We start from the raw sequence: 12,199 nt of genomic DNA, 5'->3' as shown, positions 1-12,199 counted from the left end.
GCCAGAGAAGCTCCTGCCCACAGACCCACAGATTCCCATTCCCCCACCCCGCATCAGCCTGGGATTGGGGGAGTGGACCATCCTCTCCTCTGCTTCCTGCCTGGCCTTCCCCAGGGTTCTCCCATCTCCACTCTCACCCCTGCCCTTGAGTCTCAGCCCTCAGTGTGGCAGGGACAGGAGCAGCTCTGCTGTGGGACTGGCTGCCCCATCCCTCCCACCCTCACCCCAGTGTATGAACAGTGCTAAGGGGGCAGTGCAGGCCAGATCCCCCAGGTGCCCCTCACCTGTGCCCCGGCCCTCAGGCTCCAAGGCGTCGCCGGGATTGAGCTCCTCGATGAGGGGGTCTCCGTGCTCCCTACGGATGACGCTGCAGGAGAGGAGACAGGCTTGCTCTGGTGGGGTCTCAGAGGCCGCTGGACGTGAAGGCCCACCTGCTCCATTCTGTCCCCTGAGCATCCCCGGGTCCCAATGTGCATGGGCTGCCACCTGGCTGCTCACGGAGCCACTCTCTGCTCCCAGGCCCTGCCTACACTCTGCCTGTTCTCTGCCTGGGTTTTAATTTATGTTGGTAAATATTGATTTTTCCTTCTCTAATGGATGAATTATAGGCAGCCTGGGGAAGGGCAGTTGATGGATGAAGAAGGGGCAGGGACACAACTACCTTCAACCCACCTTCCTTGTCCTTCAAGTGGCCCCTGGGTTTCCTAGTTCTGGATGCTACCTGGGGTTTAACCCCACTCAATGCTACCTCCTCCATGCCCTCCTGGACCATCCTGCTGGAAGCAATCCCTTCTTTCTTCATGGGCTTTATCACTTTCTGCCTGTGTTACAGCTCTGTATAAATGCATCTGATCTCCCCTGGTAGAATGTGAGCTCTCTGCAGGCTGGGACCTTGCATTATTCATCTTTGCTTCTCTTGTAGCATCTAACACAGTGCTTGGCTCTCAGAAAGCTCCAAGCACATGTCTGCAGGATACAAAGGTGAATTCCAGAGGCAAAGAGAAGAAAGGGGTCGCTTTGGGTTGCAGTGATTCTGTTTGGAACTCTGAATCTTGATGTTATTTATTTCAGAAACGTCTGCTAGAAAAGTCCTGCTCTTTCTCTACACTCAGCTGATGATGGCAGTGAGCTTTCCTCTAGAATTTTTCTCACTTGTTGTATTCTCACAGCCTTGGGTGCTTTGCCCTAGATGTGTGGGGCAATGATGGGAAGGTAGGGTGTAAGGAAGAATTGGCATCGCACTTCCTACCACATTGCAGGTTGCATGTGAGAAACACCAGAGGGCTGTCATACAGCCATAGCTTCAGGAGGGGGTCAGAGTCCCCTGAGCTGGAGCCTTTGGTGGCTGGGTGGCAGAGAGAGCTGGCAGATGCCCCATGAGGTGGGCTTGTGTGCTGGTGTGCATGGGTGTGCTGCCCACAGTCCCTTTGACCATATGTGTCCTGCAGACTCTGCCACAGCTGTGCAGAGACACTTCTTGGTTCAGGTGACAATGCAGTTAAGGAATCCTAAGGATAACACCCAGCAATCAATTCCACTGCATTTCTGTGTTCATTGAACACATTCTTAGGCAGCAACTATTGTGTGCCGGGCCCTGTGTGAGGTATGGTGTGCAGCAGAAAGGATGGAGCTCAGAGTCCGTGTCAACAGGAACCACCGTTCAGAGGGCTGAAGGCCCAGGGAGAGTGGGACATGGGGAGTCAAGAGTTGGGGAAGCTCACCCAGATTTGGGCAATCAGGGAAAGCTCCCTAGAGGAAGGGAAGGGTCAGCTAAGCTGAGACCACCATGGTGAGTGAGCACATGTCGCTCAGATGAAGAGGGATAATTGGTGGCTAGAGGGAGTGGGCAGCCTGAGGGTGAGGCCTGGCATAGCCCAGAACTGAAGGAAGCTTGCTGTGCCTGCTGCTTAGATGTAAACAGGGAAGTAGAAAGTGACGAGGCTGGAGACGCAGCCGAGCCGGGCTATGTGGATTGTGTCAAAGAGTTTGGACTTCATCCAAAGGCAATGGGGAGCTTCTAGAAGGTCTTTGGTGGGAAAGGGGTGTGGCCAGACTTGCATTTTCAACGGCTCTCTCTGCAGGACTAGAGACAAGGAGAGCAGCTGGGGGAGGTGCAGGAATCTCCGTGGGAGACCAGGAGTGGTGTCATGGTGGAGAGTGAAGAGCAGATGGGAGACATGGCTAGATGCAAAAGGGGGTGACCCTGCACACCGCAGTTGGCCTAGGAGTGTCCCTGTTCATGCCTTTTTGTCTCTGTAATTCTTTTTCTTTTTTCCTTCTTTTTTTTGCTGTGATTATTAAGAGAGCTCCCTTTCACTCTCATTAAGTGACTGTTTGGGTGATGAGTTCTCTGGATGCTGCAGGTATCATTAAAGGACGTGCAGACTCAAGCACACTGAGGCTTTGTGTCCCCACAGAGTGCCTGGCATGTTCCTGGAGAGCACCAGGGCCAAGGAGCCCACAGTGCCTGTTCAGTGACAGGTGAAAAGCCCCCGTGGTGTGGGACAGTTGGGGGTTAAACTTCCAGAGCTGCCAGCTGAGTGCCAGTCCCAGCTGCAGCCCCTCTCGCTGTCCTCTCTGCTGTGTGCTCAGGACCCAGCCATCTGCCACGGGGACTTGGGGCACAGCCACGTACCTGGGAAGTGGCTTTTGCTGCTGCTGTGTGGAGGCAAACACACTAACCCATTGGGCAGCCACGTGGTGACTTGCTCTGTCCACTGACAGCTCTGGGCCAGCCTGCCTTGTCCTTCCTCCCAGCCTTCTCTCCCCACTGCAGGGGACACTGGGAGATTTGAAGCAGGCTGGATGGGCAGGATGGGCAGGCAGACAGAGACTAGGTTCTCGGGCCACAGAGACCGGAGCACTAGATTCCTCAGTGCTCAGGCCTCGTCCTCCTGGCGAGTGACACTTTATTAGCCAGAGAAGGAAAGCAGTGTCTCTGTTAACTAGCAATTGATCTTCTGCAATTAATCTGGAAGTTGTGAATAAGCTTTTTGCAAGGCACCTAATTAGTAAATCTAGCGCCTTTGGGGGGTGATTACATCCAGTCAGGATTGATGTTTTGTTAATAATTATATTTTAAAACACGCTTAGTCACACTCATGCCTTTTAGCCTAAATAGTTGGGCCCTCCCGGGAGATGGGGTAGGGGTCTTGCGGGGCTGAGCAGGTGATCTGGACCATGTCCTGGATCCAAGGCCCTGGCCCACCCTCCTTTCTCCACCTGGTCCTGAGCCCCATTGGAATGTTTTAGGCCAGGAACAGGGACATCTCAGGCCACATGCCTGTCCAGGACTCCACCTACGCAGGACTCATGGGGGGATCCTGAGCTCAGTTCCCCAACAGTGGTTCTCAAACTTCAGTGTGATGAGAATCACCTGGTGCCTACTGTACTTGTTAAAATACAGATTCCTAGGCCTCACCCCCTGAGATTCTAAGTCAGGAGCTGTGGGGTAGGTCCTGGGATTCTGTACTTTAAGCACTCTGGGTGATTCTGATGCCAATGTTCTCTGGATATCCCCTTGGAGAAATATTGCCACAGCAAATCCAGCCCTTCCTCCCTAGACACACTGCTCAGAGGCCTGCACATTCCCTCCATTTCTGAAACCCTTTTCCTTGTCTACCAGGAACCTTTGTCATCCAGAATTTCCCAAAGGATGGTTTGCAGAACACCAATCTCAACACAAAAATCTGTGGAAGAAGTGCCCTGTGATCTGGCCTATTTGGAACACTCCATCCATCTTTTGGAAAATTAAAATATTTATGGTCAAGTTAAAGGTGCTGAGAAGTCCTGCAGTAAATAAACCTGCATTTACTTGGACCCCGTAGCCCCTTTTCGTGGTAGTGATTGGACCCCGTAGCCCCTTTTTGTGGTAGTGATTGGACCCCGTAGCCCCTTTTCGTGGTAGTGATTGGACCCCGTAGCCCCTTTTCGTGGTAGTGATTGGACCCCGTAGCCCCTTTTCGTGGTAGTGATTGGACCCCGTAGCCCCTTTTTGTGGTAGTGATTGGACCCCGTAGCCCCTTTTCGTGGTAGTGATTGGACCCCGTAGCCCCTTTTCGTGGTAGTGATTGGACCCCGTAGCCCCTTTTTGTGGTAGTGATTGGACCCCGTAGCCCCTTTTTGTGGTAGTGATTGGACCCCGTAGCCCCTTTTCGTGGTAGTGATTGGACCCCGTAGCCCCTTTTCGTGGTAGTGTGGCTTTGTATCTTGTGGCGCTTGGGTTCTGGGCACACTTTGGGCCACATTTCCCTTCCCTTTCCTGCAATAGCAGAGGCCGGCTCCTTGGCCAGGCTTTGCCCTGCGTTCCCACAGCCTTTTGTGCAGTCCTCGCCCTTCCTTCCTTTCTGTTTCTTCATCAGGGGACCTGCGCTGACCTTGGCCTGACCCCTGGCCTGGAACCTCCCTTTTTTTTTTTTTTTTTTTTTTTTTTTTGAGGATCTCGCTTTCACCAGCTGGAGTGCAGTGGCGATCTTGGCTCCTGCAGCCCGTCCCCGGTTCACGCCTTCTCCTGCTCAGCCTCCGATAGCTGGACTACAGCGCCGCCAACGCCGGCTATTTTTTTTTTTTTAGAGATTTCACCTGGTTCGATCCTGACCTCGTGATCCCCCCTCGCTCCCTGCTGGATTAAGCATGAGCCACCGCGCCCGGCCCCCTTCTGATTCTTAAACCTTCTCCCTGACCGTTCCTCCCACCAGCTGTCAAGGGTGAAGAGCCACAAGCCAGGATGGAGCATCTACCGGAAGAGGCGGTTGGCTGAGGAGCTGCGGTAGGCGATGTTGTTGAAGAAGATCTCCAGCTCTTGGTCATTGTCAAAGTCGGCAGTGATGACCGTGCGGACAGGGGAAGGCATGGAGAACTTGGGCGAGGCGATGTCCTGGAGGAAACAAGGCTGGGGGTCAGTGGCAGGAGAGTGGGCTCGGGCGGGAGTTCAGCTCTCCTCTATGGAGTGTGGGGACAATTAAAAATAAAAGACAGCCCAACCCAACAGCTCCTCTCCTGCCTCCCCCAAAGGACCTGGGGGCTGCCTTTAGGACCACACAGACCTCAGGCTGCTTGTACGAGAAGAAGCAGGGAAGAATAACAGTCGTGACAGGCACCAGTGAAGTGCTTAGCCGATCCCTAGTCTGGGTCACACCTGTCCATCCCTTCTGTCCATCCCTTGAGGCAGTACAGACATTAGCGTTCCCATTTGACGGGTGAGGTAACTGAGTCCTGGAGAAGGAGGGGAACTGCAATGTCACAGCTACTGAGTGGGGAGGCCAGGGCTTCTGATTCCGGACTCTGTGCCCTTTCTCCTAGGCACCCTTCCTCCTCTGTGCTGAGTCAGAAGCTGGGTGGGCACCAGAAATCTCTCTGCATCTAAATCCAGGCTCCACCACTGACTAGCTGTGTAATCTTAAGCAAGTTACTAACCCCCTCAGATCTTACCTTCCCCATCAGTTAATGTGAGAATAGTAATAGCTGCCTGGGTTGTGAGGATTGCATGTAAAATGCCTGGCACAGAGCGGGCATGAGACAGATCACTGGCAGCCTGTCCTGCCTTACCCACCACCCGCCTCAGGGAAGGTGAAAGAGGTTATCTGTAGCTGTGGATTTGGCTGCCTCTACTACCTTACGTTGTTTCTTGGGAGCCTTTTTATTTTTATTTTTTGAGACATTTTCTTCGAGGGGGTTGCGGTATCAGCTACACCTGTCCAGGACTAATGGGGAGACCCCAGGCCCAGGATAGCCCAGCTGGGACTCCAAAGTGCTGGGAGGGCCTTGGGGGACCAGGCAAAGGGTCCCAGGTGTGTTTTTGCCTCCTCTGAAATAGAAGGAGAGCTGGGAAGGGCAATCTTCTGTTTCTGAGTGTAATATCCTCATCGTAGGTGGGTTTTTCCCCTAAAGACCCTGGGGGCCTGTCTCAGTCCCAGGGACCACATGGAGAGGGCTGAGAAAGGTACAGCTGGTGTGTCTGGGAGTATCCTCTACCTGACTTGGGCCTGCTGTCAGCCTCCTGCTGCAGACCCTGTTTGGCAGCCACAGGGATGAGCAGGCTGGGTCAGCGGTCGAGCTGCCTGCTCTGGGGAGGCCAGGGAAGGAGGCTGTCTCCATCAGAGCAGTAATGAGGTTGAATAAGCCTGGCCAGCTGGTCAGGGTGGGTTGAGCTGGGCCTTAAGAGCAGGGAGCAAAAAGACTCCAGGATCTCTAGCCATTATGATTCTATTGATCCTATAAAAATGGAAACCTCCCATAGCCCCCTTGGGGTTGCCCTATTTGATGCCTGAGCTTCCGAGATAATGTATGTTAAGCTTAGCACAGTTCGTGACACGTGGAAGGCACTTGATAAATAGGGCATTTATGTATTATTATTATTATTATTATTATTATTGCTCCTGAGAGCTCTGGGGAGGGGCCATCGGAGGAGTTAACAGGGTTCCTCACCCTCAGTGCATTGGCGTTTGGGACTGGATAATTCTTTGTTGTGGGGCTGCTCTGTGCACTGCAGGGTGTTCAGCCCTATCCCTGGGCTCTGCATACTAGATGCCAGGAGCGCTCCCTTCCCCAGCTGTGACAAACCCAAATGTCCCCAGACATTGTTGAATGTCCCAGAGGGAGGGCAGCAAGATCATCCCTGTTGAGAAGCTGGGTGAGAACAAGAGTGGAATAAAGATGGAAATCGTCCAAGATCCCAGGACGAGCTGCCCTGGGTTCAGGCATGCCTCCTCCCAGCCCAGAGAGCCTGAGTCTCAAGCCTTAGCAGGGAGGGAGTGTCTGGGCCTGGGCGTCCCAAGGTGGCTGCTTACAGGGAAGGGACTTAGTAAGGGTGGCCTCTTCTTGGTTACACAGACATGAGGCTCCTGGGGACTTCCCTGGGATCATCAAACCTCAGGAAAACCCTGGAACTTTCCCATTTCCTCAGGGGTTTTTGGCAGACCTAGGTATCTGCAGAACAGTCCTGGCTCCCTGAGATCAGCTTCAACCAGCCTATGCCCTCTGTTGCCCTCCCTGAGAAAGTCCCAAACCCATGCCCCTCATGCTGGTGGCACCTCCATCACTGTCACTAACAGCCCTTTTGAAGAATTCTTGGCATCGGTCTATCAACAGCTCAGGGAGGAGGCACAGAGAGGGCTCTGAGGCCACCTTGCCTGCCATCTGCTGTTTGTCTTTAGGGGCAGCTGTTGGGAACTCCGTGGCTTCAATTTTCCATTCTCTCCACCACTTTGCCCTTGGTCTGAACGTCAGTCAGAAAAGGTCTGAAAAGCTGAGGCCTGGCTTTTCTGGAGTGTGCAGGGGATGCCATCCTGTATCCCCTGCACACTCCACAAACACCCTGCTTTAGCTGCTGGATCCTTTCCAGGAGCCACCAGAAAAAGTGGCCTGGATCCAGAGAGTGCAGCCCACCTCCCAGGACTCCGGCCCACCTCGGAGGCTGCCCTCCCACCTCTGCTGACCTGGATCTTCCTACTCTTGGCTCCAGAGCTCCTACAGCAGCCCAGCTGTAGTCCCTCGTCCCCTCGTGTAAACTTCCTTGTCACCCCACCCCCACTCGGGGCCCTGAGAGCCTTGAGCCCTGCTCAGCCTGGTGGGACGAGCGAGGCAGCTCCCTGGCATGCCAGGGCCCCCCTGCAGTGGTGCTGTGGGGAGGAGTGAGGGAGCGGCCCCTTCTTTTTATTTTATTTATTTATTTTTTTATTTGAGACGGAGTCTCGCTCTGTCACCCAGGCTGGAGCGCAGTAGCACGATCTCAGCTCACTGCAACCTCCGCCTCCCGGGCTCAAGATTCCTGTGCCTCAGCTACCGGAGTAGCTGGGATTATAGGCACGCACCACCACACCCGGCTAATTTTTGGTATTTTTAGTAGAGACAGGGTTTTGCCATGTTGGCCAGGCTGGTCTTGAACTCCTGGGGTGAGGCCCCTTCTTACCCGGAAGCGGACCTTCCCATGGGCGCTCATCTGCAGATAGAGGCGGTGGGGGCCATTCCAGTTGCCATAGACGATATCCACTTTGCCATCACGATTGAAGTCAGCCAGGGCGACACCTCGCCCATGCTGGTGGGGGTCGTCCACACCTGGGGAGGAGAGGCAGGAAGTCTCAGGGTGGCATCCCCTGCACACTCCGCAAACTCTCACCCTGCTCTAGCTCCGTGACAAGCAACTAGGGAGGGTGATTCTCATCTTGTTCCCGGGAGGAGATACGGGAGACATAGCTGCAGTCTCAGAAGCTCTCTATAGGGGCAGGAAGTGGGACAGTCATGTGGTTGAAGACCCGAGACTTGTGTTCAAGCTGTGTTTGCCCAGCATGCATATTATTTTTACCCTGTTTGGGGAGTGGCATGGGTTGGGGGAGGGAGACTGGGGGAAATTCTGGAGGACCAAAGGCTCTTCCTGGCCACCCCTAACACTGCCACTGGAAGACATCAAGCTGATCATGCCACTCTTTTGCTTAAGCTGATCATGCCCTCCAATCCTCTCGGGGAAAGTTCTAATTCCTGCCTGGGGAGCACAGGGCTCTGCCTGACCATGGTCCTGTCCGCCTCATCTGGTCTTGATCTGGTCCCACTCTCCCCATCTTTCCAGCTCCTGGGCCTTTGTTCAAGCTGGTCTCTACCTGGGATGCTCTCCCTCTAGCTCTAGGTTACCCAGCTCCTGGTTATTCTGCTCTCAGCCACAATGTCACTTCCTCCGGGAAGCCCTCCCTGACCACCCATCTGAGACAGCTCATCTTGCCCGCCCTGTCAATCTCCCTGACAGCCTCTTAGTCTTCTCCTCCAACATGTTGATCACAATGTGCAGTTACGTTCCTTTGTGGTTGACTTGTTAGGGTCTGGTTTTCCCACTATCCCTGATGTCCCATGAGGTCAAGACTCTCTTCTTGGTTCACCTGGGTACACGCAGCATCTATCTCAGGGCCTGTGGTTGCCTGGTAGTTTTCAGTAAATACTTGCTGAATGAGTGCACAGACATAAATACCATGACAGAAGGCAAACCGGGGACGTGGGTGACAGCAGAGGAAATACCACAGCCACGACAGAGAAGCCCACAGCATGCCTGGCGAGATCTGGAAAGTGAAGCCTCTGTGCCCAATGCCACCTGCTTATACTATCCACTGAGTGGGTGCTGGGGGAGGAGAGAGGGTGGCTTTGCCCAGAGCGATGGCCTGACTTCCTAGCTGCCCACTGGCCAGTGCATAGCTTGAGAGACAGAGGTGAATGCGACTCTAAGCACCCACCCACGTTGACTCTTTCAGAGGACAAATAGCTGTGGGTCATCAGGCTCTCTGGGATGGCAGGCCACAGGACAATGTAATAGGCAGTGGGGATCAGAGACCCTAGGACACAGGGAGCTCTTGCCAGAAGGCAAGGTGGGGCCCCCTGAGAACCCTGGAGGCTGAGTGTACTCCTGGGGGAGAGAAGGAGCTGGGGGAGGTGTGGGAAGAAGAGGCAGTGAGACTTGAGAAAGAGGGCTTGCAGAGGACTAGGGGCAGCCTCCAATCCCTAGGATTAATACTCCATTAATTCTCTGCCAAACTCCTCGGCCCAAATGTCGGTGGCCTTCTGCATTGGCCCATTTCTCTCCTATCTATGAGGCACCTTGACAAGGAGCTGGTTCCCTTTCATGGGAATAATCGGTGCCAGGCTGCATTTCACAGCAGCATCTGTTTGGGTGATGAATGCCCTCTTGACATGTCTTGTTAAACCCCTGCAATCATTCTGACTTTCAATTACGGGCCTAGCACCTTGCCTCTCTCCTCCCGCCTGATACCTTCTCCCACTCCAACTTGTTTGCTCACCTCTGCTTCCATTTCTTTAACACCTTATCAAATCCTCTAGGTTTTCCCCACTATCCCCTCCCCTTTGCTTTATGATTTTTTCAGCAATGAGAAAATTTGCTGCCAAAGGATAGCACTAGGAGGGGTGAGCCAGGTGGGAGGACAGGCCAGGGGAGTCCAACTTCTGCCTTGCCAGAGAAGGACAAGAGGTAAGGCAAGGTTGGGGGCTAAATGGCAAAAAGCTGGGGATGGGTGTGCGTTCTGGGCCAGTAGGTCCTCACAGTGGAGCTCCTGGGCAGAAAGCTGGGGTGGTAGGTACTCTTAAGTCCAAGAATCCAAGAGAACAGACTGGCACACATGCAGGGATTCGATGTGAACTGCTGGCAACAGCCAGAGCTTGCAGGACCCTTGATCTATGTGTCTAGCTCCCACTCACCACTCCTGCAGGCCAGAGCTCTTCCCCATGCCCCCAAGAAGGAGGTGAGATCAAACCTCCCATTCATTGGCAAGGTCGGGGAAAATGGTCAGGGGCACATGGGATGTAATCATATATCCGAAAACTTGCAGGAAGGGTCCACTCTGTCATTCAGCAGAATTTACCGGTGGGTACTGGATGCCAAGCCTTGCGTCAAGAATGAATAGAACCATGACCCGGTCCTCGTAAAGCTCATAGACAAACCATGATGGCAATGTGGAGCCTGAGTAAGACGTGCATGCCAGGGGCAGCAGGAGGAGGAAGGACCAGTCTCTGCTAGGTGGCACAGGGAGTCAGGAAAATCTCTGCAGAGGTGATATTTGAGGTGAACGATGAAGGCTAAACAGACGTTCTGCAGGTAGAGAAGGGAGAGGGCAGTCCAGGCAGAGGCCATGGTGGGTGCAAAGGCCCTAAGGTAGGTGGGGGATGAGTGCAGAGGAAGGAGGAAGAGCACAGCTGGGGGCCTGGGGCACTATTTTGTGTGGCTTTTATCCTGCTTCTTATTACAGCTGGATATTTTTGTCTACATCTGTTTCTAGAATGTCATTGCCTTTTCTGTGTGTGGGGTGGTCTTAGCCTGATTCAAGTGGGCATCCCTGGTTCCCAGTGTCAACCTGACACTTAGCAGGGGCTCCATGAATGCTCACTGTATTGAACTGAAAGTTGAAGATAAATGTGGGAGGGTGCCAAGGTGGGGAGAGGCAGCTTGGAGGATAGGTTGATGCTGAGAGACAAAAGCAGGACTTGGAGGGTCGCGGGCAATCTCAGATACTGGAAGATGGCAATTGGCAGAAGTTTCAGACCCCTTTCCCCAGCAGCAAACACTCCCTGTGGCTGCAGTCATGGGAACTAAGAATAGGAAGTGACAAGCAGCGTTTCTCTGTGTGGTGCAGACGATGACTTGCCCTGCTGTCCCTGCAGCCAGAAGAGACCATCCTGGAGGGGGCAGGGCAGTCTGGAGTCCTCTGTGGGTCTGGGGTGAGGGGTCAGGGTGCACAGGGCATGGCTGCCTCCACTTACCAGCACTGGCTGCAGCATCCACAAAGGTGCCGTCGCCCCGGTTGTGGAAAAGGAAGTTAGGCCCATTCTCATTGTCGCAGAAGATATCCGAGGCACTGCTGCTGAGGATGGGGCCCACGCTGACGCCTCGGCCCCCTAGAAAAGACATCAACCCACAGTGAGTGGCGGAAGCAAAGCCCCAGACCCACCTGGAGGACAGGGCTGCCTCTGAGGCCTGGGGGGAGCTGCAGCGGAGGCTCCTCAGAGGAGCCTGGGGGGAATTCTGCTTCCCGTGCTTTCCTGAGCCTAAATCTGGGCTCATGGTCTCCATGAACCTTCGTGGAAGGTAACAACACTGATGAAGAGGGAAGGAAGGAGCTTGACCGGGCATGGGGACCCCACACAGAGGCCAGCATCTGCCTTCCCCTTCTAAGAGAAGTGGCTGAACAATCATCTTAAATCCTAAACCCACAATAATCCTAAACCCAACTCTAAGCACGCCATTTTGGTCAAGTCACAGATCCCCCAACAGCCTCCCAACTCTCAATGTGAGTCATACATATGCTGGTCAAGACCACTGGGTAGGTCCCAGCTTTAAGAATCCATAGGAATAGGTCCCAGCTATAGGTACGCGGATGCCTACTTTGCTTTGTTAGACTTTAAACAATTACGTCCATCAGTAGTGAATGGGTTGAATGGATTACAGAGCATCCATATGACAAACCATTCTGCAGTAAAAAGACTGCATAGATCCATATGGATTGACTTGGAGGAGTGCCTGTGATATATGTTTGAAAGAATCAGCAATTCACCAAGTAATGGTATTGTGTGATCTTGCTTTTATTTTTTAAAATAGGAAAATACATGCTAGTTCTGAATACACATGTTTGTGCAGAGTTATTCAGTTTGGAGAGAAGTGGGAAAGGCCACACCCCAAGCTGTGAACACTGGCTACCTTCCTTGATGGGGT

At 53.5% G+C, this 12,199-nt stretch overlaps 1 protein-coding gene across 4 annotated transcripts in view; it reads right to left on the bottom strand.

Annotated features, from left to right (window-relative positions):
* CRTAC1 (cartilage acidic protein 1) overlaps positions 1-12,199 on the bottom strand; it is a 165,661-nt gene that overhangs the window by 31,757 nt on the left and 121,705 nt on the right. For all 4 annotated transcript variants that reach the window (XM_030808752.1, XM_003255312.4, XM_004087560.2 and 1 more), the window contains exons 6-9: positions 11,251-11,385; positions 7,910-8,055; positions 4,740-4,876; positions 285-367 (exon numbers count right to left, since the gene is read on the bottom strand). In XM_030808752.1, the coding sequence (XP_030664612.1) occupies positions 285-367; positions 4,740-4,876; positions 7,910-8,055; positions 11,251-11,385 (501 nt within the window). The remainder of the gene's footprint in view (positions 1-284; positions 368-4,739; positions 4,877-7,909; positions 8,056-11,250; positions 11,386-12,199) is intronic.

The sequence above is a fragment of the Nomascus leucogenys genome, chromosome 3, assembly GCF_006542625.1.
Source record: "Nomascus leucogenys isolate Asia chromosome 3, Asia_NLE_v1, whole genome shotgun sequence".
Classification (NCBI taxonomy): Eukaryota; Metazoa; Chordata; class Mammalia; order Primates; family Hylobatidae; genus Nomascus; species Nomascus leucogenys.
Note: the sequence above shows the minus strand (reverse complement) of the source record. Positions and strands in the feature narration are given on the sequence as shown.